General features: G+C 39.0%; 1 protein-coding gene across 6 annotated transcripts in view; it reads left to right on the forward strand.

Moving 5' to 3' along the window:
• The window catches only part of atp2b3b (ATPase plasma membrane Ca2+ transporting 3b), a 59,297-nt gene that overhangs the window by 2,760 nt on the left and 30,152 nt on the right, over positions 1-26,385 (forward strand). For 2 of the 6 annotated variants that reach the window (XM_015046051.1, XM_015046055.1), the window contains exons 2-9: positions 3,304-4,122; positions 13,061-13,258; positions 17,612-17,869; positions 19,267-19,392; positions 21,129-21,254; positions 24,083-24,139; positions 24,428-24,469; positions 25,773-25,937. In XM_015046051.1, coding sequence (XP_014901537.1) covers positions 3,873-4,122; positions 13,061-13,258; positions 17,612-17,869; positions 19,267-19,392; positions 21,129-21,254; positions 24,083-24,139; positions 24,428-24,469; positions 25,773-25,937 — 1,222 coding nt within the window. In that variant the 5' untranslated portion in view covers positions 3,304-3,872. Of the gene's footprint in view, positions 1-3,303; positions 4,123-13,060; positions 13,259-17,611; positions 17,870-19,266; positions 19,393-21,128; positions 21,255-24,082; positions 24,140-24,427; positions 24,470-25,772; positions 25,938-26,385 lie in introns of those variants that run through there. The other 4 variants (XM_015046052.1, XM_015046054.1, XM_015046053.1 and 1 more) reach the window with 2 other exon arrangements.

Raw genomic sequence — 26,385 nt, forward strand, 5'->3', positions numbered from 1 at the left:
GACTCAGTCATAAACTAACACTCTCAGTCAGGATGGAAGCATGGCAGGGCAGAGAGGAGAAGGGAGGGAGAAGATGCAAGAGGCAGAGGGAGCTGAGAGAGAGCAGGGAGAAGAAAAGGAATTCATGATGAGCTTCTGCTAGTTTCTTTCTTGGTTTTTTCTTTTTTTTTTTTCTCTGCTCATTCTTATGTAAAACACCTTGATCAGAATACGTTTTGTCATGCGTTTTGCTGAGAATATTTACAGCTGCCGGTAATTACTCGCGCGGGACGAGAGGGGAAGCTTTATGTGAAAGCAAGTTGAAGGGATCAGTGTTGGGTTTGGTTTATTGGGACCGGTTCCTGAGCGACGATCAAACGGAAGTGCAAAGGCTTTGCAGCAGGTGCAACGAAGACGGCGGTGCTCTCTGCTTTGGTTTTCACTAGAAATGCACCGATTAGAATTTGCTTGGATCGATTATTGATTTTTGTGAAAAATTCTGACAATCGAAATTTTTCCTTTTAGAAAATTATTACACATGAAGTTCTGACAGCAGCATTGAGGATGTCTTCTCTAGCCTTCCTGCCTTGAGTAGTCATTAATTATTTACAGTAGGAAACGAGACGGCGTCAAACAGCGTGTTTCTGAGATCAGTAGCTTTAAGGCAGGGTTTTACTGTTTTTAAAAAAAGACAAAATCATTATAGAGTTGACCTTTTAAACTGGCTTCTACATTTTCCATTAGTGATTGCCGTGGTGGGACTTAGCATCTCTAACTGGAAACAGCAGTCTCCATTTATATTCTCAAGTACCACGTCAGTAAAAACAAAAGTTTTTCCAAGTATACAAACATCTCAAGAGATTTTAAAACCACAACAGTGAGACTTGTGCTTCTCTAATTTCTGGGGTTTTGTTACAAAAACGCAAATGGAGGAAAAACCAACTTTTTTCCTATTGGCGCTGTCTCGCTTCTCCATTAATTTTCAAGATTAAAGCTGGAAAAGCTTGGAATTCTCTGGAATTGTGCCACGAATGGTGACAGCATGTTGAAGTATTTCTGTTACGTTCTGTCGTTACATTCATATAGTCTCTGCTGTTAGCATGTTGCTAACTAACTGGAGATCCTTCCAGTCTACAGCATTACCATCCACACAGACTCTTTGAAGATATTTGGACGCAATGAGTTCCGACTTCCCATTGGGACAATGTTATTTATTCTGTTCTACTTATCAGGTTATTAATAAATAGTAACGTATTTTTGAAATGAATTGAAATGAAATGGAAATATAAATTAGAATAAAAATGGGGGAGACACAGGGGTTCTCACCAACCCAATCGTCGAAATCCAGTATTGTTGGCTTGGTTAAAAAGCATAGTGAGAGCTGCAGTTTAGTTGAACTCCTGATGTCTTGGCAAATGTCTCTCACACACAGTGATACATATGCTAGTATGTTAGTGAGCATGTTTGACTGAATAGAGAATAGATTAGAAATCGTCTTCTATTTGGCAGAATAGACTATTTCTATTCTATTGTATCAGCATCAAGTTAAAGAAAAGTGGTATAATAAAAAAATACGAACAAGAATAAGAAACTGTGCAGGGAGGACACATTTAAAATAATTCTGCACAGGTTTTAGAAATAGCATACTCAGATTGAAAGAAATGTACAACTGAGTAGAGTAATTAAAAAATGTACAAGATGTGCATGGAAATCTTGTGCACAAAAAACAAGAGACTTCACAAGAAGTAAAACAAACCTGAGATGTGCAAATAGCAGCAGGGATGTAAACCTATTGAATTTGTTGGAGCAATGATGGTGATGGAGTATAACAGCTGCTGGGGGGAAGGATCAGTGATTGCGCTCATTTGTGCACTGAGGATGCAGCAGTCTGTCACTGAAGGAGCTCTGCAGGTCAGCAATTGCTTCTTGCATATGGAGGAAGAGGTTGTCCAGCTTTTATTTTAGCCATAGTTCTTCTCTTTTCTTCTCTTGAAGAGAAACACATTGTTATTAGCTTACATTGCTGATATTAGTTAGCCTGGTTCATGGCATGCTAATTAGCAAAACCAAAACCAGTTCAGATTTTGAACAGATTTTGAACGAGTCCTGGTTAAATTTAATGTTGTTCCCAAACATCACAAGATCAGGTTTCAGATGCTAAGAGAAACAAAGTATTAGAAGCTACCAGGACTTGTTCCTGGTTCACTGCCATCCACTAAACCACATTCCTTCCTTCCTTTCTTCCTTCCTTCCTTCCTTCCTTCCTTCCTTTCTTCCTTTCTTTCTTTCTTTCTTTCTTTCTTTCTTTCTTTCTTTCTTTCTTTCTTTATTTCTTTCTTTCTTTCTTTCTTTCTTTCTTCCATCCATCCATCCATCTATCTTCCACTTATCTGAGATTAGGCCAGGAGGCACCCTGATCAGATTCCCAGACCACCTGAAATGAGTCCTTTCAATGTGGAGAAGCAGCAGCTCTGCTAGCTCCCTGTGAATGATGGAACTTCTCAGCCCATCTGTAAGGCTGAGTCTAGCCATCCTACAAAGGAAGCTCATTTTGACCGCTGGTATCCAGGATCTTGTTCTTTTGGTGTTGATGCATACCTCATGATCATAGGCGAGGGTCGGAACATGAGTGGACTGGAAAATGGAGAGCTTTACTTTTTGACTCACCACAACAAACCAGAAAAGTGTCTGCATTGCTGCGGATGAATCTGTCTCAATAACAAATTTTGCTGAATGATAAATGATAAAGTGTTCTCATGAGAGAGCTCATCACGAGCTCTCTCTCTGATTTGGAGCTTTTTGCACTGATGTATATTTGATTTATTCAAACTGTCTTTAGTTTTTGGATAAAAATGTTATCCAATCAGTTGATGACTTTACATTTGCTCCCTTTTTAATTCGACGAACTGTTTCACTCGAAACAGCCGATAGAGTACTGTCACTTGAGAACCTCATGGACCCTTTGCTGGACTAAATATTGAATATTAACTTAAAAAAATCCAATTCTATTCTGCTGCTTCTCATCTGCTTGGATAGATAAACATGCTGTTCTGTGTACACTTATAATTTTATTTCAAAGATAATGTTTCATTACTGTATTTACACCTTGTTACAGTGCCAATGCCAAAAAAAATCAATAGATGTCGGTTTAAATATCACATGCGGTGATCTGTGGAAGGTGCTTCAGAGCTCACAATGTGCTAGTTTGAGTATTTATTTAGATGAGGATGGATGCTGTTATGATTTTATTCTCACTTTAAAAAAAACAGATCAATAAAAGTCAGCATTGACGTTTTTTTTGGTGTACGCTGTGCTCTCTTCCAGGTCCTGGTGGTGTAGCACTAGATACCTCTAAACTGGATCTGCTTCCTGCCTGTGATTTATCAGCCACCTTTGCCCTCTTTCCATCTGTCCATCATCGCTTCATCCCTGTCTGCGAGTCCACCAGCATGTCTGTCCGTTTGTCCACAGACCAGCCGTGACCCTGGAGGGAGGGGGACAGAGACGAGGAAAGAGTGGAGTCGCCGGGGAGACGGAGGAGAAGAAAGCTGGATTCATTCAGACGTCACGTCTCTGAAGTGCTCCTGCTCGCTGTCCTTCATCCTCCTCACCCTCCTCCCCCGCCTCCCTCTGTTATGGAGATTTAAAGAAGCAGTGGGAGGTTAGGTCAAGGTAGATAGGAGGGGAAAAAAACACAACCACCACCCCTTACGAAGAAGTGAAAACAAAAAGAGAGGAAGATTAATTCAGTCACTCGGTTTAAACAACAATAATAATAATAATTTAAAAAAATTAAGCGCACATGAACAACCCTTCACCTGCCAGACGAAGGAGGAGCTGAGTAGACTACGGAGAGAACGGACAAAAAATCACATCCAAATTATCTTTCTGACATGTCAACAACAGCAACAATGGGGGAAATGGCAAACAGCGCTGTGGAGTTTTATCCCAAAGGGACTCGAGGCAGGGGCGGAGGAGGAGGAAGGGCAGATGGCAGCCTCACAGGGGGAGACTTTGGGGTCACGGTGAAGGAGCTGAGGGAGCTGATGGAGCTGAGAGGAACTGATGCCCTACAGAAGATCCAGGATGGCTACGGAGACACAGAGGGCCTCTGCCAAAGACTACAGTCCAGCACCACTGATGGTGAGCACACACAAGGCCTGAATGGGCTGACAGACAAACATGAATGGATGCTGAACTAGATTGATGACTTGTTAAGAGCACAGACTGGTACACACTCTTAAATGTGTCTGGAAATGTCTTTAAACTCCATGTAAAATGTTTAACGTTGCATTCACAAACGGGTGAATGAATTGTTTCGACGGGCATGTCTGTGCTGAATGAAAGCGTAGCAGCATGAGCTGAAACGATAGTACAACTGTGAAAGCTGCATCCAAGTCATTTGATCTCTGGTATCAACATTTGGCTCAAAGTGAACGGCACAGACTGTAAACACAACACGCTAAAAACACAGACTGGAAATGAGCATTAATGTCGTTTCAGGCCCGGGTTATTCCTGCTCAAGCAAACTGAATTAACTTCAGTGCATCCTACAGAATGAAAGCACTTAGGACAAAACTGTAGAAACACACTTCACTTGGGCTGGGTAATCCTGGTTATAGGAGGCAGTTTTTGGGTGAGCAGCATGCATACGGGTGGATGGACTGATTGATGAGTGGATGACAGGATTATGGTGGATGAATGAAGGAAAAGCTGAGAGCAAAAAAAAAACAAAAAACCAATGGGTGAATGAAGTAAAAGTGTGTTACTGTGGGATTAACCAGGAATCTCAGACAGCTCCAACCTGCAGATGTGCATCAGTAAGAACGGCCATGGCAAAAAAAAAAAAAAAAATGGATTTCAGCAAAAGATCTGAATTTAGCTACAATACCAGTCCTGTTGAGTTCGCTTCTGTTGAACTATAGTTTATTTGCCTATAAATTCTGGTTTCTTTGAGGAGGTGTGAATGCTTAATTGAACTTTGACTAGACCAAAAAATTGAACTCTGGTCTGTCTGAAAACCCAAGTCTCAGTTCGGTTGAAGTGAAGTCTGGTGTAGTTCGAATGCATATGTGAACACTAAGCAGACTATAGTGCAGGGCATTCTGGGTAAATACAATCAAAACAAATGTGCATGTTTGGCGCTAAGAGGAGAAATGGCTCATAGTCTTTTGCCAAAGACAAAAGAGAAAATCTTACATTTGCTAAAATCTGATGCTACTCCATTTTTGTTTCCATTTTGTGACAAAGAAAGTTGCACTTAGTGTCTTCTTCAAACGTTTTGTGTAATTTCCTTCAGTGATGGTGCAGCGCCTCCACAGGCCAGAGGGGAACCGTTTTGTTTGACTCAGTGCAGTGTGAAACAGAATCACCACAACTGAAAATGTAACAAATGTTGCAATTTTGGTTCTCAGTCGAACCAAGTCTATCAGACTATCAGGTGTGAAAACACCCTTAGTTTTTCTCAGGTGGTCTTCTATTTTAACAGTGAATCTTTGAATATCGAAAGGAAAATAGATAGTTTTATTGCCTATTGAGTGGTGGGCAGAGAGGTCCTTCATTGTTTTGCTGTTGAACTTGCTTGGTCGTCCACAGTTGTGATGCAGACATTTACTTTGTAAGACAAACGAGAGGGAAAATCAGAATTCAGAGTGAAATCTATAGAGCATGTTGATTTTCACTGGTCGAGTGAACCCGATATTGACCCTCAGCCGAAGGCTGTTTTATTGTTGCAGCTCTTCTTTCCACAACTGTAGTTGAAATGTGCAGAGATTTACTGAGGCCAGCTGACTTAGGTGCTTTACAGTTGTATTGGCCCGCCACATTTCATTAAGCATCCACTAACATTAACATCATGGATTTACTTGTAAAGCCGAACGCTGAGACACTTTTGTGGATGTATTTTCATTGTAAGTCAATAGAGGGAAAAAAGCTAATTGCACAGTGGAAGGCTATATTTAACCTACTGCATGGTTTCATTTATACCAAGGACTTACACCTTCTTCTGTTTTTTGATGATCCCATTCATATAGCCTTTCACTTTAAATTATTCAACAGTATAACAACAAAAATCAGAATGATGAAAGCATATTAATATTTTTCTTATGTACCAACTCAGTAGCAGTGTAAAGTTATGGTAAAAGAAAAGTCACACTCATAGCACTGGAGTTTTAATGTATACATAATATGATCTTTAACCACACAGCGTGTTCCACCTCATCACTATTTACTAAACAAAAATGAAGCCAAACTGGAAAGCTGTTTATGAAAAACTATGTGGGTCCTGTGATTCCACAGCTTGTCGAACCTTTAAAAGCCTTGTCTGAACGCTTTTCTTAGGCATGCACAAAATGATTGTGAATCAATTTTAGCCCCTTTTCTGGACATATATCTTAAAGTTATTTCTGAGAATGTTTTCTACACAGCTCACTGCGCAGCTCACTTAAAGTCCCAGGGCAACATTTCTGTCATGCTGTTGAATATTTGCTGCTGTGTTTGTTGATTACCCAAAGCTGAACTTCAGCTGTAGGCCACTGTGTGTTAAGAATCTTGTCAGTCTGTCTTTACCATATAGTGTAGAAATTAAGTATTTGGTATACTGGAAGTTTTTCCACTTCCAAAGAATGGAGAGATTTGTCATTTTCATCATAAGTGCGCCTCAACTAGGTCAGACATTTCCTCTAGTTTTTGACCAGGTTTGCAGGCACTGCAGCAGGGATTTTGGTCCACTCCTCCACATTTATCTTTAAGGTTTCAGCTCCCTCCAGAGTTCTCTATTGGATTCAGGTCTGGAAACTAGCTAGGTCATTCTAGCAGACAAGGTTGTGTTTTTCCGAAAGGACACAAATGACAAAGGCGGGTAGAGTGGGAATTGAACTAGTGACCCACTGAACTCCTACCACCATCGTCATCGTCGTTCCTACTGTCTATATGACCTCTCACTTATTGACAACTGAGGATAGATAAACTTTCAGCAGGAACCAGGTTATCCTAGGAATAAAAACTGAATGGATGTTAGAAAATGTTTCCAAGTTGAAACCATTTAACTTGAAAATGGTTGAAAATTGAACTTTAACATGTACACTTGATACTAGATTTTAAAGACCTTGGTGCATTGAACCCGCCACCTACACATGCAGGTTACTTCTACAAACACTTATTTAAGACTGGATCACTCTCAAAGAGTTGAGTGAATTGCAGTGTTGCACCATGACATGATGCTAACAAGTCCAGTTGAAAAATTTCCTTGCAACTAAATAATTCACATCCAGCTATTATCAATACAAAGAGGAAGCGACGAGGAATGAACAACAAAAAAGTGGTTGCTCATGTCAAATCATAGCGTTGGAGTTAGACACATGGTGTTCAGAGGGCACCAACTTTCTGCAGAATCTTCATGTTGCCTTCAGATTTGCTCAAGAACCAAGTGTAGAGAGCTCAATGGAACGAACGGGTTTCCATTCCTGAGCAAGTCTCACACCACTAAGTGGAATGCAACATGTCAGATGGGTATGGCTGTTCCCTAGCCTGGTAAAAACCAGCCCCTTGTTCTACGCTTTCCTTTGCCCAGAGAGTCTGGATCTTTGAGTGTTGTGAAATAATTGCTTCACAATAGCGTGAACTCTGAATGAGAGGCGTGGACTCTGTTGAAGTTTGAAACAGTTGGATCTGGTTTTACCCATATGCTGATGTTTGGCTGTGACATAATGTGCTTGTGAGGGAAGCTGCGCTATGAAGCTTACTGGAAATTGCCTGCGCTGTAAACAACATTCTCTGAGAAGAGCTGAGTCAAACAAACATATCGGCAGCAATAAAATGTCTTAAACATTCCCCTTGCTCCAAGTTTAATTATGCAATATTTGGAAGCATGGGCGGCATGATGAGTGAACGGCTTCGTTCACCTCCTCTATTGCCTTTGTCATCATCATAGTTCACAACTCCTCCTGTTTGCTGATTGGCCCGATTGAAATGAATCCTGAGAAATCCAGCTCAATGGGAGAAATCCCAGGTGTTGCACTGAAGAGACCCAGACCTTCTCTTATAAAATCTGTAAATACGCCTCCGGGACTATATTCCAAAATTCCCATCAACACAAGGGTATGGTTTAGAGTTTTATCATAATATTTTGTACCATTGTGATAATAATAAAATTGATATATAAAAAAATATTTCTTATTTTCAGGTAGCTGCATGGCACAGCAAATATTTCTATTAGAGATATGATTTATATCACTTAGCTGCACACTTCAGACTTCACTTAATCATATTTATGAATTTACTGATACTTATTGATGCTTTCGTGGGGCAAAAATAGTAAAATAAATATCTTATTTTTTTTAATACATTAACTGACAAGGATACATTTAAATTCTTATGACAAGAAATTTTCATGAAAAATGACAAAGATACAATCACTGCCTGTCTTTGCCTGTTCATGTACTGTAAATGAGCACAGTGGTTCTAACAGGGGTGTGGTAACACGCTACGCCCACTACCTCAACTAGTTGTAACCTAGCAACACAACAGTGGCGACAAGTTGGCTCACAAAGTCAGCAACAGAAAGAAGGATAATGCCGAACTGTCAGATAGAGAGAAACAGAGATGGATGAATAAAGGAGGCTGAGCGAAAGTGTGTGTTTAACTGCAGCGTCTGTGAGGTGTGTGTGTGTGTGTGTGTGTGTGTGTGTGTCTCTGTGAGTGAATGAGGGAGGTGGAGGAAAAGTGTAAGGGGCTGCTGGTGTTGAGTTACAGTAAGTCTGTGTTGAGTGTTGCTAATTTGATACTGTGAGTTGGTCAGGAATCAGTGCAGCAGGTCCCAACAAACGCATCACAAACACACACACAGACACACAGACTCATGTGTCGGCAGAACCACCTACAGAGCACAGTTTACCCACAAATATGCATAAATGCTCCTCTCCGGTAACTTCTTTGGAGCCACTGCTCAAAAGCTGCCTGTACGAACTCGAATCAGAACCCAAAACATTTTAATTTGCTGCTGATCGGCTGCATCCTCTGCTTCCCTGAGTCCAAAAAACAAAAGAAAAAAACAAACAGACTAAGGGCTGGATTTGGCAGATCCGAAGGTGAAATATGGATACATGCATGGATACGTGACAACGCACTTGGTCCTGTACATCATCTGTAATGTGATACATAAAGTAGGATGGGTCTTAAACCAACAGAGTGAAAGCCCATTCCCTCTCTCTGACACATATGGATACACCAGCACTGCGGTACGAGAGCATTACATCCACAGCAAACAGCCAGAATGTAGGAGGGACAGCAATTTGGAAGAGGGAGTGAGAGACTGTATGTGTTTTAAGAGGAGAAAGCTAAGGGGTGAGGAGGGAGAGCTTGAACAGCTTGCCGCATTGTCAAGGACACATCAAGGAGAGATTGAGAGAGAGGGAAGAGAGCTATGGAAGAGGGATGAGAAAAAAGAGAGGAGAAGAAAGAGAGCTAATGAAAGGAGGGTACGGCTCTCTGCGATTACTCAGCACTGGGTCACTTGTTTTGTGTCGCTCCTCTCTTTGCCTCGGCCTGAACCCTGTTGAGTGTCAGAATTCCACGCAGCTGCTCTGCTGCATGGAGTCCCTGCAGCAAGCATGTTTCATCCAGGATGGAGGGACAGACAACCGTATCAGCCAACCGCAGCTCACAAATCCCCGCCTTCCTCAGTGCTGGTAGCCAATCAGAAAAAACCCCAGAAAGAAAAACTCCTCTCAAAACATTCAGACTGGAGCAATGACATCACCTGTTGCTGGGCAGAAACCTGTTAGACACAGGAAGCCCTGGACCTAATATCCCGGTCACCTTGGAAACTGCTGAGGCTGAAGGGGAGAGGAAGTTGAGGAGGCTGCAGATTGAGGTAGACTTTGCAAAAACGTACATGTTCTCAAAATATTTATTTAGATTAACACATGAGCAAAATACACTTGAAATACAGAAAGAGCTCTTGGCCTGACTCTTTGATTTTGTAAAAGAAATTAATTCATCCATTTTCAAGACCCACTTAGCCATTTTTAGGGTAGCAAAGGAGCTAGTGCAGTAAGCAATAAATCAGTTAATCACATCATGACAAATTAAAGCGAGCTCAATAATTTCTATTTGCATACTTGTTTTTTTTCCTTTTCTCTCTCTCTCTCTCTCTCTCTCTCTCTCTCTCTCTCTCTCTCTCTGTCTGTCTACCAAAGGAAAAACAAAAGTCAACAGGCTGGTGCACTGGTTTCCTCTGGACTCTTTTTTGAAGAATAGTTTTGTTTATAGAGACTTCCGTATCCATTTTATCAATTGCGTTGAGTTGTTTGGTTCATTTATTTTAGATATTTAGAATGTCTTTCAGGTCCAGTGTTAAGTGTTTGTTAGAACTTAATGTTTATTGATCTTTGAGTGGATGTACTGGCATTATTATGCTGTCACCTCTGTTTCTATTACAGAAAGGACATAGAAACAGGAGCCAATGGAAATTAAAACAGACAAGATAAGCTTATAAAAGACTCTCGCAATATGATAACCATTACACATGAACTTCTAAGAAGAACGTATAAAATGGTCTAACTTTTTACATATAAACAGATCGGCAGCAGTTATTATCACTGCTACCATAACACCATAAAATACTGACTATAGTAGAGGGTTCCTAACGCAAATTGGTATTGATGCTTACCCTGCTGTTGCCAGCTTAGCAACCTTTCAGACAAAAAAAAATCAATATCAGCCAAAAACATTTCCAGACTTTACTTTTTTCATTGTTTAAAAATTCCATCCATCCATCCATCCATCCATCCATCCATCCATCCATCCATCCATCCATCCATCCATCCATCCATCCATCCATCCATCCATCCATCCATCGATCGATCGATCGATCGATCGATCGATCGATCCATCGATCGGTTTGTCCTTATACCAACCATCCATCTGCCTTGCGCCCCTCAGTCTTTTTTCAGGTTTCATTTTCAAAGCCTGACCTCTGTGGAAATAATTTCAGAAGTAACCTTGCTATTACATTGTAAGAACCAAGCATTCTGGACATTTTTGTCTGAAAAATGATGGATTATAGAAAGCTGATTTTGATTGGGTACTTTGTCAGCCCATCTGCTCAGGTAGAACTGGCAGCCACCTGCTTACCAAATGTGCAGCTTGGACCTTGGTATTAAAGCAGTGTTAGCTTAAGAGTGTTGGGTGGTGTCTCTGTGTGACTGAGTACATTAACATCACTAACTTAGGTTATTTAAAAAAATGGGGCATTTTGTTTTTGAAGTCATATTTATTTTATTTATTTTTACCACATTATTCATACATCTGGTTCCAAGCTAAATATTTAGTTAGCCGGCTAAATATTTAGATCTAAGCTAGATATTTAATTAGCAAGCTCCAAACTAAATATGTAATTCCAGCTCATACAGTATGATAACACAATTCAGCATTGATTTGAAGTGTTTTTGTCATACGACCTGGATGCCATTAAAGTATGAGCCACAATTTTGCATACACATATTAAAATTGAAGCAATGACAATCTCAAGAAATCAGGCATGTCTCTATAGCAAGTGTAGAAATAATTAAGTATTGATTCTCAGTGTTTGGATCCCCTGGAAGCCTTTGATTTTTGGGGTCTATTTGTCTACATGTTTCAGCCGAGTGTAATTTGTTGACGGTGCCTAAATGGACCAGTATGTTTTGGAGGGAATGCATGGCGTTTCTGTGACAGCACCCTGCATGAAAAACCATCACTGCCTCTATAGTTAGTCATGAGGAGAATGTCTGTCAAATATCCAACTTAAACTTCTCCGTGAGTGGAAAACTGGACATTTGGAGTGAAGGAGATGGATTATCCAATCAAAGTGGTCCGGCCACTATTTGACTCCTCCCACTTTCACAGTCCACAGCCAGCCATGGTACTTGAGCTAAATATTTAGTTTGGATCTTAATAATTATGGGTGCCATTTGTTACACAATCAAACATTCATAGTAATAATTTGAGTTATTTAGTCTCTCATAAGAGAAATAAATGGAGGTTCATTTTCAAAGTCATATTTTTGCCATGTTATTTATGCATATCTGAATGTCACAGTTTAGACTACTTAATTAGCAAGCTAAACTAAACATTTAGTTAATAATCTGAATATTTAATCAGAGTTTATATTGGGGCTTGCAAGACTCAGGTTTCATTTTGATAGAGCACTTACAGTTATCCGCAAGTGAATTTGAATATTAGATAAATATTTAGCTTTAGGCTAAATATTTAATTTGCTAACAAAATAAAGAGTTTTGAGCTAATTACATAATTAGTTTGAAACTGTGACATTTACAAATATATGAATAACATGTTAAAAATTTGACTTTGAGAAATGAGCCCCCATTTTTTTCTCGTATGGGCTAAATAATTTGGGCTAAAGAGCCCAAATTAATTATTGCTGTTAATTATTACTTTTTTGACTGTGTAACTATATAAATGGGATCCGAGAACATCTGGCTCTGAAATTCTTTAATTCAAGTGAAACATATAGTCGCTGTCTTTCGGCCGCTGACCGTAAAAGCAAAGCAACAGGTGGGGGAAGGGCAGGGCTTCATTCAGCTGGAGGAAATTCAGGTGTGTCTCCTATTTTATAGAAGGTGTTTAAACTTAGTGAATGGTTTGATGGACTTTTTGTTTTTTTACTTTGTGTTGAATGTGTTGATACTGTCAACTGATCAATTGATCTCTGTCAGTGTTTTGTATTTAGTGTGCTCCCCTGATTTCTTCATTTATCTGTGTAGAAATAAACTGCTGCCCAGATCTGATTCAGGTGGAGAATGCTTTGACCTTTTTGCTGACTTCCTGTTGGGTTTCTCTTTCCTGCGTGTGTCCTGAAGACTAGCTACCAGCTACTGCGGGCGCTTTGTCTTTTTTCTGCTGTACTTACAACAATTAAAATGAAAGTTGGAATATTTTAGATCAGTAATTCATAAAATCTCACTGGCATTAGACTGCTAAGTATAACATACGGAAGCGAATCATGTTGCGAAAGCGAAAGTTGGATGTGATTTCACTCTGGCCTAATTTTTGTTCTGACCAAACATTTTGGATCTTTCAGGTCTCAGCGGCGACCCGGCAGACTTGGAACGTCGATATCAAACTTTCGGCCGGAATTTCATTCCCCCGAAGAAGCCCAAGACATTCCTGGAACTAGTGTGGGAGGCTCTACAAGATGTCACCCTCATCATCTTGGAGGCTGCCGCCATCATTTCACTCGGCCTCTCTTTCTACCAGCCGCCTGGGCAGGAAAGTGAACGTAAGGACGAGGATGGGGTTGGGAGATGTGGGGTCGGGGCATTGGTTGGTTTTTGTGGACGTGAGAGATAAAGGTGATCTTTACACTGTAAGGTTTTTACATGAGGCAACAACACATACAAGCAAAGAAAGGCATTTCACCACAAAGGCATTTCTGAGAAAAATATTTAATAAGTATTGAATGGACAACAGGCCTCAGCTATACACAGCTGGAGACAGATTGTGAGCAGCCAGCAGCTGTGCAAAGTGGCCAGAAGATCTATTTTGCTTCCATTTATTCACAGTGGAAATTAAAGAACCTCAGTGTGAGACACTTTGGTTTGTAACTGTGGTTTAATAAAAGGGAAAAATGAATTCTGCTCACTAAGCCTTGCGTTAGAGAGCAGGGCTGGAGGGATCGAGCTGAAAGGTTACAGAAATATTAAGATGTTTAAATGTAGCAATCTCTTTAAACTCTAGCTTAAAGAGATTGCTACAACTCACAAAATCTCAAAGTAGTCCAAAACTGTTTTGTTCTATTTGTAAATTTAGCAAACGACTGAAATCTAAAATGTAATTTTAGAGTTGTTATTTACTGTGGTTTGAAGTATCAGTAATAGCAATGGTTTCTAAAATAGTAAATGAGTCGTGCTTACTATTTAGAAGACATAAAACAATACAAGTAGCATATAGTAAATTGTACAGTTTAGTTTAATTTGTCTAACTAATTAGTCTAACTTCTGTTTTGGGTCTGCAATCTTTGCCTTCTTCTGAAAATAACATTTTACTGTGCTTTAATTCTGCCCCGTCATATGTGGTTGTAGTGAACGTAAACTACATCAAATCATATTGATGTTCATAAATTAATCACTCTCATCATGACTTTGCAAAATTGATCTGAAAGATTAGCATTTCATACAACTAATGAACCCCGATGACAATCAGACTTGTGTGTGAATGGTTAACAGCTCATTCAGCTTTGGGAGCCAAGAGTATTGTCACAAGATTATAGTGAGATGAAGGAAGCTAATAAAAAGAAAGCACAACTAATGGTGGCGGCCATTAGCAGAGCACTGACTGCAACTTCTGTAGGGAAGTCTGTTTGGGTGAGGAGTCAGAGCCATGAGTGGTGAAACTGTGATGTTAATTGACTTCTTTCATAATTTCATAATATAGTGTTCAGCCTGTGCTTACATCCCGATTTACCTGACCTGGCTTCTTTTGATGCAGAATTATGACGCATGTCTCACATCAATGACATGAAAGTCAGAGAAAATGCGATATGACCGTTCTGACTGCAGACGCTTCGAAAACAATCACATTTCATTTAGTATTACATATGTAAGTGGCACAGATTGGATGTTTTGAAAAGATTGGAATTGAGCCGTTGACAGATTGCAGTGAAAGATTTGGGTTTGGGTTGCATTCACCTGCTGTGTGAACAAAGTCTTAGTGTCAATGAAGATTCCACTTCCAAAGGTGGATCAGCCAGTTGGGAACTAATTGACCAATCGGTCGCAGATTTGGGGAAAACACGTAAAAGCGATCGCATGAACAGCTAAATATGGACATGGCTTACTTTCACAGTCAATGGGAAAATTATAATTAATTCTAAACTATTTCAACACATTTGCTGCTAGGTCATTAATCCAGATTATAGATAATGTTTGTGTTTGACAGAATCTGTATGTTGACCTTCTTGGTGACATCTTGGTTAAACAAATTGTATTGAATAAAGCAAAAAAAAAAAAAAAAAAAAAAAAAGAAAATTTTTTTTTGATGAAGCATTTGTCTTACCGTATGTCATCATGTCGCAATTCTGGAGGTAATGTCAAGTAAATTATTTTTATTTTGTTTTTGGTTGTTATTTATCTTGTTTTGTTGTATAACAATAAGTAGAAATTGAAATAATATTGATAAGGAGATACAAAAGGCCAAAAATAAAGAAAAGTTCAACTGTGGTGTACTGGTGAAAAAGGAAGTGGTCTGAGTGAACAGAGGATGCAGATATGGGACAATGTGGTTCAGTAGGAAACCTCAGAGTGTACACTTGGTAGCAGTGCACATGCAGTCTGCGAACCGCTGCTACGCAGCCAGTGTTTTGCATGAAGCAAGCATGATCCAGCAAGCTGGATCTGGATGGATTTAAACTGTCAAGTTAAATCTAAACTGAACAAGCAGCTCTGCTTCTTTTGACAGTGAACGGCTGCTGGGAACCTTTGGGAAAAAAAAAAACACCAGCAGGTTCATGGAGAACAGAGCTGATGTATTAATAGCATAAGAAGATTCATTTGCCTCTTGTGAGGTTGCCATGCGATCAACTGAGTAAGAAAACAACACGGCTTTTTGTCGGAAACTGCTACTGGTGAAATGTTGTTCTTCCTCGCTTTAGGTAAAACCTTTATTCTTAAACTAGGTGACATTAATGCACAGTAATACCAGAATGTGCCTGCATACCTGGCATGGCATGCTGATGCCGGATCCGGCCGCAGAGGAAATTCAGATCCCAGAGAAGGAGAGAAGAGCAGCATCTTAAAAAAAAAAAAAAGCTGTGAGACATTCTCTCTCTTCTGACCTTCTCTAAGATGAATAATTGTACAAATGTGTTGAACTTACATAAACGATTATGCTGTGCTTGAGATGAAATTATATAAGAGCAGAGCATCAACCATAAATCGCATTTAATGTGTCATTTTCAGGAACAGTAGCGGACTGGTTTTCTAGACTGTTTTGAAAAATATGTACAGTTAAGCCTAAAATTATTCACACCCCTGACAGATAATTTAAAAAAAATTACTGATGTTTCTTCTGACTAGAAATATTAATGTTTTGAAGTGGGCCAATTAGAATCCTGACTTAATCTAACCACATCCCGGAATCCGTAGAGGGAGTTAAAGATTAGGGTGATGGCAAGGAGAACATCCAACCTGGAGCTTTTAGCAAAACACATATCAGAAATATCAGTGGAAACGTGTTGACTACTCGCCAACAAATATAGGAAGTGTTTGATTGTTGAATTGCCAAAATTTTGTGTGCAAAGGGTGTAAAAAAATGTATAACAACACAATTTTGTTAAAATGTAGATTAAAACAGAGACGCCCCTATCAGAAGCACATTTTTTGGTTGAATTAAAATAAATTTAAATTAAACCAAAATATGTTGTACATTTCCCTAGGCTGTGAATAATCTTTGGGTTACCAACACATGAAAGCACTTATGTTGGAAATTAGGTCATTTTACCACATAGTGTGAGAGTACGGAAAATAGGATGAAGTCATATAGATGTAGAAGGACGATGGTTCATAATTTAAATTCAAAGTGATCATGAACCAAACGAGGCCACAAACACGACATCATTTAGCAACATTTATTAACCTTTTTAAGAAATTTATGTGTATATTTGATAGAAATTAAAACTCAATATAGAAAATGTATCAGATATATCCATCTGTCCATTTTCTTACACCCTTGTCTCTATTGGGTTTGGGAGGGGCGCTGGTGCCCATCTCCAGTGAGACATTTCGGGCAAGAGGCGGGGTCACCCTGGACAGGTCGTCAGTCATAATACATCTGATACCATCGCAGGTATCAGATGTAATATGATCTTTATTTCATTAAGAAAGGTAACTAGTAGGGGTACACCAACTGCAGTTATCTGTCTGATCATGGATCATGTTTAAAAGCCTGACCTGCTGATTGGGATTTTGGATATCGATTTTCTTGAAAAGTCGGGAAAGTTATATAGAGACACAGTTGCTAAGTTGGCAACAGTAGGGTGATTGTTGTCAACCTTCTTCATACAGATGTGACCTGTGTACAGGTCTGTCAGCCAGACTGTCTAAGTGAAAAGCAAAATAGGACAGTGGCTGATTTTCAGACCTTTGCTGAGGCGGTTAAAATTGGTGGATAAGATCGGTTTCTATGTATAACGTAAACTTCCACTGTGAAATTCTGGGTGAAATATTTTTTCTTTCATCTTTACGTGGCATTATCATTGTTGATTTTACAGTTAGAAATGATGCAGGGGTCAACGTTTTACTGTAAAACAAAATGTTTTAACTTAAGAAAAATAATGTTTTTCCAAAAATGAACACAAAAACAATTTAGAAAATTAATGCACAAATGTAAAATGTACAAATTACTGTTTTCACCAATGAATTTATTCAAGGTAACAGATCAAATTTGTAGTTTTGAATTGCTTTATAGTTTACAGATTTTTCATTTCACTATTTTACTAAGCCTATCTCCTAAAATTAAAGAAACTGGGGTTAATTTATGGATTTAAGGGACCACCAATGGAAATGTTACACTAGTTGGTCAGTTAGTAGAGTTTGACTGAAATGTGTGACCTAACGTCTACAACTCCTCTCTTCAGTGTGCGGGGAAGTGAGTGGCGGAGCGGAGGATGAAGGGGAGGCTGACGCAGGCTGGATCGAGGGCGCTGCCATCTTGCTTTCTGTTGTGTGCGTTGTCCTGGTGACGGCGTTTAATGACTGGTCCAAAGAAAAACAGTTCCGGGGTCTGCAGAGTCGGATCGAGCAGGAGCAGAGGTTTGCGGTGGTTCGGAAAGGAAACGTCATCCAAATTCCCGTGGCTGACATGGTGGTGGGGGACATGGCTCAGGTCAAATACGGTAGGGGAACTGAATCTGTCTGCACCATCCTACATAAGCTTACTGTTTCCCTCACATTGAAAAGTTGTTTAGAAAGTATAAGATAAAAAAAATTATGCAGATGATGTAGGAAAATTATGTAATTAAAATTACATGAGTTTGGTGTTTAAATGTTTATGGAACATATGACTCTTTTTCTTTTTCTGCTTAAATATGATGTCACAGCAAAAGAACCTTGATAAACAAGTTATAAAAAAACATAATGTTTCATGTTTTTTTGTGTATTTGAATGAAAAAATATGGGAAGTTCTTCAAATGAAGTTGCATTGAAATCGTGTTATTTTGTTTTTCTCAGATTATAAACTCATTAAGTTGAGTTACGCCAATCAGAACTATGTGACCATCATAAGTTGCATGTTTTGAGAAACTTTGACTTGCCAATATCAATTTGAACCAATTTCAATATCTCTTTAAGAGTTATGACATAAAGACATAACAACAGTCTATAAAATGTATTTTTCTAGCCTCGCTTCAGTGAGAGTTCATTAATTATTTATCTTAGAAGCAAATGTGACGCCATGGTATGTTTGTGGGAGTGGAGACAAAAGTGTTTCACCTATATTTTAAAAGAAAGACAAAATGCAACTTTTGTCTTATCAAAAGTTGCATTTTGGACAGCTTTAAAGTTGTGGTTATTAGGTGTAGCATTACTAATACATCAGTCTCCATCTGCCAACGTTTCCAAGTCCAGCTTGTTCCATGACAGAGAGGCTAAATGGCATTATACTTTCCTTCCTGTCATCTTCTGACAGTCTTGCTCTCTCTCAATCTCTCACAGTGTGAATGAACCACGTATTTAAACAAGTTGAAAAACTATTCATTTAAATATCCTCCTACAGCTTCTGACTCTATTTTTGAAACAACTAATTCATACGGAAAGCAGTATGAATGAATTTAGTGCAATTTTTTGGCTTCTGTTCATAATTTTCCTCCTTTGTTCATCAAACTTACATGCTTTTCCTGTAATATTATTTAAGTAGTTAATAAATAAATTACATTCCTGTTTAGTCACCCAATGTTACAGTCTTTGTAAATATTCAGATTAGCCACAACTCTCCTCTTCCATATGTTTTTACATTGACTTATTTTTTCACTTAGCTAAAGTCATGTTCATAAACATCTATATGAATCTCCTGTGAAGGTTTAGTTCTTTACCTTCTTCCCTCCGACTCTTAGCCAATTTCCTCATTAATTATTCAGTCTATCAATGGTCTGCTGGTCCCTGTAATATGTAATGGTATCCACTTCTTAACACAGGAACAAGATACTCTATATTGAAACAATAAGCGCATGCTTGATATCATTTGAACAAAAAAGACAAGCATACAAAGCTGATTGAGATGGGATTTGTGCCTCAGGTGACCTACTTCCAGCTGACGGTATCTTGGTCCAAGGCAATGATCTGAAGATAGACGAGAGCTCCCTGACAGGAGAGTCTGACCACGTACGCAAATCTGTAGACAAGGACCCCATGCTGCTCTCAGGTTGGTTCTGACTCCTTGCTACTCTTATGATCAAGTTAGCTTCAACTATATCATTTATATCTACACTACATGATTTGATTGTTTTTAAAGAACATAGTTGCAAATACACACTTAGGTCACTGAATTAATTAGAATCATAACTCACATTGTCAACTAGAAAGGTATGGATTTAAGTTGATGGAAAGTGCTGGGCATGCAGCTCTACCACTTTTTATTTAAAAGTTCCTTGGTGGCACTGGAATGAGCAACAGTGATTGAGGTCAGATTTGTTGGTCAAAAGAAGTCACTTATTGTTCGTTCACTCTAGGTAGGATTGCATATAAACTACAGGAAATGATAAGGAGTCATTTCTGAACCACAGCAACAAGCTGCTCTTGCAGAACGATAAATTCAGACACCCTGCCTGGAAACCTTCTGGCCTTAAAGGGGCAGTGTTATGTTAAATTGATTTTTATACGTTTTACATCATGTTATAATCTCGTTCCTTTATCAAAAATATGCCTGGAGTGTTGCTTCGAATCTTTAATGGAGGTTTGAGAAATCCTTTAATCTCCCATGGCAACCATTCAACAAATGCTTGCTCTAACAAAGCTCCACCTATTCCCAGAAAGCTCCTCCTCTGAGCTGCAGTCTCCAGCAGAGCTTGTGCCTCACAGAGTACCCCTCGCTTACAGCTCCCCCACTCAACTCCTCCAGACTAGCGGCAGCAGCAATTAGCAAACAGCTGGTGAAACTATGAGTTCCTATGATGAGTCTACTGAGCTCATCATAGGAACTACTTTTTAGTGCAATACTCCTAAGAATGGTAGAGTAGCATTGTTGTGATGGCATATTGTCAGAAAGAGCAGGAGCCTCTTAAAGAGACAGAGGTCAATTTTAAGGCATTAAATTGCTAAATCTAAAATTTTAAAGTTACTTTAGATATATACAGAATTTTTATAACTTAAGGTAACATACTTACTTGGCTGTGCTATAAAATGGCACTATCTGCCTGGAAACTACATAATACCGCCCCTTTAAGAAACTTCTCTCTTCACAGTTTTCTGCTTGTGTGTGTTAGTGACTTTGTTAAAGTGAGTTTCCATTTTATCACTTAAAATTACAGTTGAATTGAAAAACTTTTCATATCCTAATTTCAAACATAAAGCAGTTGCCATGCATGTTATTCTCCACAAAGCACTGCATTAGTTTGGACCCATAATGCTGTGAGACAGTGATGGAGGTTCAGCTTCCTGCAGGAAAACACCAAGCACACAGCCAGAGCTACAATGGATTGACTTAGATCAAAGCACGTTCAAGTGTTACAATGGCCCAGTCAAAGTCTAAACCTAAATGCAACTGAGAAACAGAGACTTGAAAACAGCTGTTCACACATGCGCTCCATTCAATCTGACTGAGCTGGAGCTCTACTGTATTTAAGAGAGTGGGTAAAAATTTCAGTCTCTAGATGCGCAAAGGTGGTAGAGACAAAGCAAAAGATCTGGTTGTAACTACACAAAGGTGAAAACCATGGATCAGTTATGCTATTTTGTGTTGGTCTGTGACATAAGATCTCAATAGAACACACTGAAAAAGTCCAAGTGGACTGAATTTTTTTTTTTTTTTTTTTTTTTGCAAGGCACTGCAAATAAAGGATGAACATATAAATGCAAGATTACACCTTATTACCGTTATGCTTCATAGCAAAACTTCATAAATATCTCCTGTCTATGAACCCGATGTGTTTTTCTGTTAAGGAACCCATGTGATGGAGGGCTCAGGTAGGATGCTGGTGACAGCCGTAGGTGTCAACTCCCAGACGGGCATCATCTTCACCCTCCTTGGTGCAGGAGACATGGAGGAGGATGGAAAAGAAAAGAAAGGTAATCCACCCTGCGTTGAGACACACGACACACACTGTAAAACAGCGGTTTACAGTCAGAAAATAAAAACTTTTCCTCTAGAGATGCAATTCCACTTATTTGTAGTTTTGCCGGCTTGTATCAGTTTTTATTTGAGTAAATTAATTTCTAGTCATGGTCTTAAATGAGTAAGTATGACTACAACACACCCACATAAATGAATTAATGGACCAACCACAGAATTAGCCCACTCATGCCTAAAGCAAGAGTCCTGGTTAATGACTGAGCCTGATGATGATCTGGAAAACTTTAGTATAAGGAGCCTAAAGTTAATATCCAGAGGTGTATTTCTTTCCACTAACTTCAGTGCAACAGTGACAAAAGCACAACTGAGTAATGAGGTGTGAGGTCCCACTGCAGGGTCTTACATGTATATGACATTTTTTGAAAAGTGCTGTTACACAAGTACAGTAGACTCTACCGAAAGTCTCAGTGGTGTGTGCACCACTAACTAAAAAATTAGTAACCCTACAGCAATTAGCACTTGAAGCGAATGCTAAAGTGCTAAAGCGCTCAATTCAAATTATATCTGCCCTTGAAAATTACAATCCTCAAGGACCAATTTAATTTTGATAATCAAAACAGATGTCAAACTCTATTCGACTGAAAGCTTAGAACAAAGCTCGAGTAAATTAGTGCTTTAGAAATTATCCATAAAAATGTGTTTACGTGAAACTAAATGGGCAAAAGGTTTTCAAAGTTAGCAAAAGTGCTGAACAAAAAAAAAATAGCTCAGCTAATTAGTGGCAATGTGCCCACCACTTTTGAAAACAATGATGTTTAAACCTATGGTCTTTCCTTGGGAAGAGTGTTTTTGTAAAGGTGCAACTGTAGCATGACTAAGTAACAACTTACAACGAAATGCAAAAACAAATAGAGTTTTACTGGTAAAAAGCTATTCTTCAATTGTATTTGGTCTGAATTTACAGAAAAGTTTGACTTGAAGATTAACCCACATACAATATGATAATTAAGAAGAAAGGAAAAACACAAAAGCGACCACAACCACAGAGCATTCCAATAGTAATAGCAACTAAAAAGCAAAAAGACGACGCATAAAGCAATCATCTTTGATACATAAAGCTAGATGATCATCTTTGCTTTATGTATCTGCTAAAAGCAGGCCATCATATAATGACCATAAACAAATCCAAAAACAGCTCCATCAGATGCAACTCCCTGCAATAAGTCAGTAAAAAATACATCACACATGATCCTCCAACTACTTCCTGTCTTCTTCTTCATGGCTTGTGCCAGTGGCAGCATCGGGTTGTTGATCGTGTGACTCGTGTAATGTGGATAAAGTGTTTGCACCGCAGTTTTACGCAATAAACCAATTTTCATGCGGCTAAAAATCCACCTCATCCTAGCATCAAAACTTTTTAGTGAAAAACAGGAGTTTTGTTCAAAATTGGCATGTTTCCATTAAGTAAATTTATTTTTGAATGTCACATTGCACAGTCATTTGGTCAACGCAGCTTGTAGTTACTGCTTGCTTTGTTGTTGTCATTCCTTTTTCTACTATAATTTTTCCTTCCAATTAATACTTGGACATTGTGTAAACAGTTAGCTTTCGTTGGTAGTGATCTTTTGTGACTTAACCGAATAGTGGCCACACACACGTGACCATCCACACATGAATTCTTTTATTGGTCTAAAATTAAATGTTAGAAAATGACATAATTATAAAAAAAAAAAGATTCAATGAGTAGCAGGCCATCATTTTTTGTGCCTTTCCTTCCCTCTGGGAGTTCTGCCTCATGGATAAGGGGAGGGGAACAGGTTGTCACTTTAGTGCCCTGAAGCTTGTTGTTTTCATAATCCATGCACACTCTCACGTTGCTCCACGTGTGTGTGCTGGTGCTGCAGTTAGTCAGATGCCTTACTGATTTCAGATAACAGATATGACAGGAAGCATGCCCGTTTACACTAATAGATCATTTAACCAACGTCCTCACCATCCCCCCTCACTCTCTCTCTCTCTCTTTTTTTTAGATCTTTCTCACTTATCACACCTCCTCACAGCTTCTTCCCTGTCTTTACTCTGCTCATCCACACCTCTCACTCCTTGTTTACCCCATTGTTCTGCCCCTCTTTCCACTCCCCTGCTTCTCCTTCTCCTCCCTTAATTTGAGCGAAAGAGAGGCTGTAGATTCAATCAATTATTGAAAGAGCAGAAGGGGAGGGAGGGTGAAAGGGAGTTGGCAAGGAAGAGATTGAGGGTAAAGCGTTGGTTGGTCAATGCTCAAAGCATTAGTCTATTCTCAAATCTGTTTTGGAAGTGCCCTGCGTTCAGGCAGCGCAGGCTGCACAGACTTTCAGAAGCACTTATAGTTAACGTCATTAGCAGCTTCCACTGCGGCTCTGGCTTCTGCACAGGAATGTATGTGCTACCATTGGCATCTTCGAAAAGAGAAAACATCATCCTGAAACGCAGCAACAGACTGGCTGGTGATGGCTAGTTTCTGAAAGAGATACTCTGGTGACTCCTCTTTCTGTTCTCGGATATGTATCTGCGGTGCTTATCGTGAGCTGGATCGTTCAGGCTGTCATGACTGAAGCTGATAAATGATTTAAATACCGTAACATGCTAGCTTTTCCTCTCGCCATGTTTGTTTTCTTTTCTGTCGTTCATTGTCATGCTGAGGGAATATCATATTACGTCTTTCATTCTTTGCAGTCATTTTAACAAATACTCACGTGTAATTATGATCACATTCATTGCTTGAGTTTCTTCTTTTTTTCTCCTTTTTTGCCAAATTTCCACCCAAAACTTCTCTTTCTCACAGAGGACAGTACTCAGTTGCTCATCTCTGCAGATGCCACTAACAGCACAGTCACCAATGGTATGTGAGCATAAAGTTATCTGCCCCGTCCCTTTCCTCAGTCAGTGAATGGATCCCGCACTGTACAGTGACAGTGACAATATGATGGGCATTTAACAATGTCTTTCAGTTTCCTGATCGACTGTAATAAGATGAGTGTACTTTGCTTTCTCCTTCCTTTGGTATTGTTTCTGTGTGTTCATTTTCTGATTCTGGAAGTGTGTGATTGTCCCCAAAATCAGAAATGTGATATGTTTGAGTGTAAATATACTTTTGTTTAACTCAGCTTTAATTTTTTTCCCCCCTCAGGAAAACAAGCTGATGGAGCTGTGGAGAACAATCAGAATAAAGGTAGAGGTTTTTGTCAATTCGGTTCAATTCAGTGTAAAGTTCAACAATATGTCGTCTCAAGACGCTTTGCAAAAACAAAACAGAACAAAAACATTTAATTCAGTCCAGTCATTCAGACAGATTCCAAGTCAGATACATCAGTTCTAGTTGATCCTAGTTGTCAGTCAATGCAGTCAAGTTCAGTTTATTACACAACAGAATACTCTTGTCTTAAAGCAGCAGTATGCAACTTTTATATAAAAAATTAAAACATATTTGTTAAAACTGTCACTATATCATAACAATAGAACATAAGACATATAATCTAAGAAATCCTCCATCTCCTCCCTGAGATTCTATTGCACCGCTCTCAACCAAAGACAACCAATCAGAGCCAGGAGGAGAGTGTCCGCTCTGTCAGTCACCTGCATGTATTTCCTGCCCAACGTGCTGATAGAGGTGAAACAACTTACTGTTACTGGAAAACCATTTATCCACCGACATTGGTGGCCACGCTAATTAGCCTTAGCATTTATGACAGGTTATGCTAGTTGCGGCATAGCAAAGAGAAAGGATGGGAGGAACAGGGTGGAATGAGCAGCGCCACACGGAGGGTGACTGACAGCGCTAAGACCTGCCTCCTGGCTCTGATTGGTTATTTCTAGTTAGTACAAGAAGAAGACTTCAATTGTTTCACAGATTATCAGTCTCATATTACGACATAGTGACAGTTTCAGCAAATATGTTGAAACATTTTTTTTTATAAAAGTTACTGCAGCTTTAAAAGGATGAAATAAAAGTTGTCTTTAAGACAAGCTTTTAGTTAGAATTATTGGATTATCAGACTTCCTAGATTTCCTATACCAGGCAATTGTCAGCATAACAATTAACTTTTTTGAAAAGTAACATTAAAAATTGTGTTTTCTTTAAGTGCAAGCCTGGTGGAGACGCCTCAAAAGACTTCCAATTTTATTTGAAGCACTAGTGTAAAAACCTCGCAACTTTTACCTTCCACTGTACAATTATGCACTGTATGGTGCTGGTCTATCACATCGTTTCTCAAAAAAGTTAATTGAGGTTTTTGGTTGTAAGGAGACACAATGTGAAAATGTCCGGGGCTACGAATGCGTTGGCAATACACTGTAACCGAGCTTTAGGTTGTAAGTGAATTTTTTAAAGTAATCTTTTATATATATTTTTTTTAAGTTGCTACTTCAGATTTCAATTCGGAGCTGAGTACGGCTGTGGCACTGACCTACTTCATCTTAATGTGCTGAAGTAGAAGTTTATTAAATGTTTTCTTTTGATGTGTGTTTTTGTCTAGCCAAGAAGCAGGATGGGGGCGTTGCTATGGAGATGCAGCCCTTAAAGAGTGCAGAGGGAGGAGAAGTGGAGGACAGAGAGAAGAAGAAGACCAGTGTCCCAAAGAAAGAGAAGAGCGTGTTGCAGGGAAAGCTCACCAAACTGGCTGTGCAAATCGGCAAAGCAGGTGCACAAATCAGCCTTTAATATGTTTATGTGTGGTTGAATGGAGTGCTTATTAATTCAATTCAGGTTATTTATAAAGTGCTTATTAATAATATGTAAAGGAGCATCAATGCATACAAAAGTAAATTCCAACTTCCTTCCAGCTCTAATATAATGCAGTCAGTTTCATTTATAATCCTGGTAGGTTAAATGTTCACTAGTTAAGTTAGATAAATGTTTTATAAAGCCTTTGGTACAATTTATGGAACGTAAACCAGAGTACATGCAGATTGACGTCTGGCCAGCAGACAGTTTTGTGTTAATTCCTCCCTAATTTTGTGTTTCCTTCCTCCTTGTGTATATATATATATATATATATATATATATATATATATATATATATATATATATATATATATATATATATATATATATATATATATATTTTTTTTTTTTTTTCTTGCCCTTGA

This window comes from Poecilia latipinna, unplaced genomic scaffold (genome assembly GCF_001443285.1).
Source record: "Poecilia latipinna isolate Pla-1442-1.1 unplaced genomic scaffold, P_latipinna-1.0 Scaffold762, whole genome shotgun sequence".
NCBI lineage: Eukaryota > Metazoa > Chordata > Actinopteri > Cyprinodontiformes > Poeciliidae > Poecilia > Poecilia latipinna.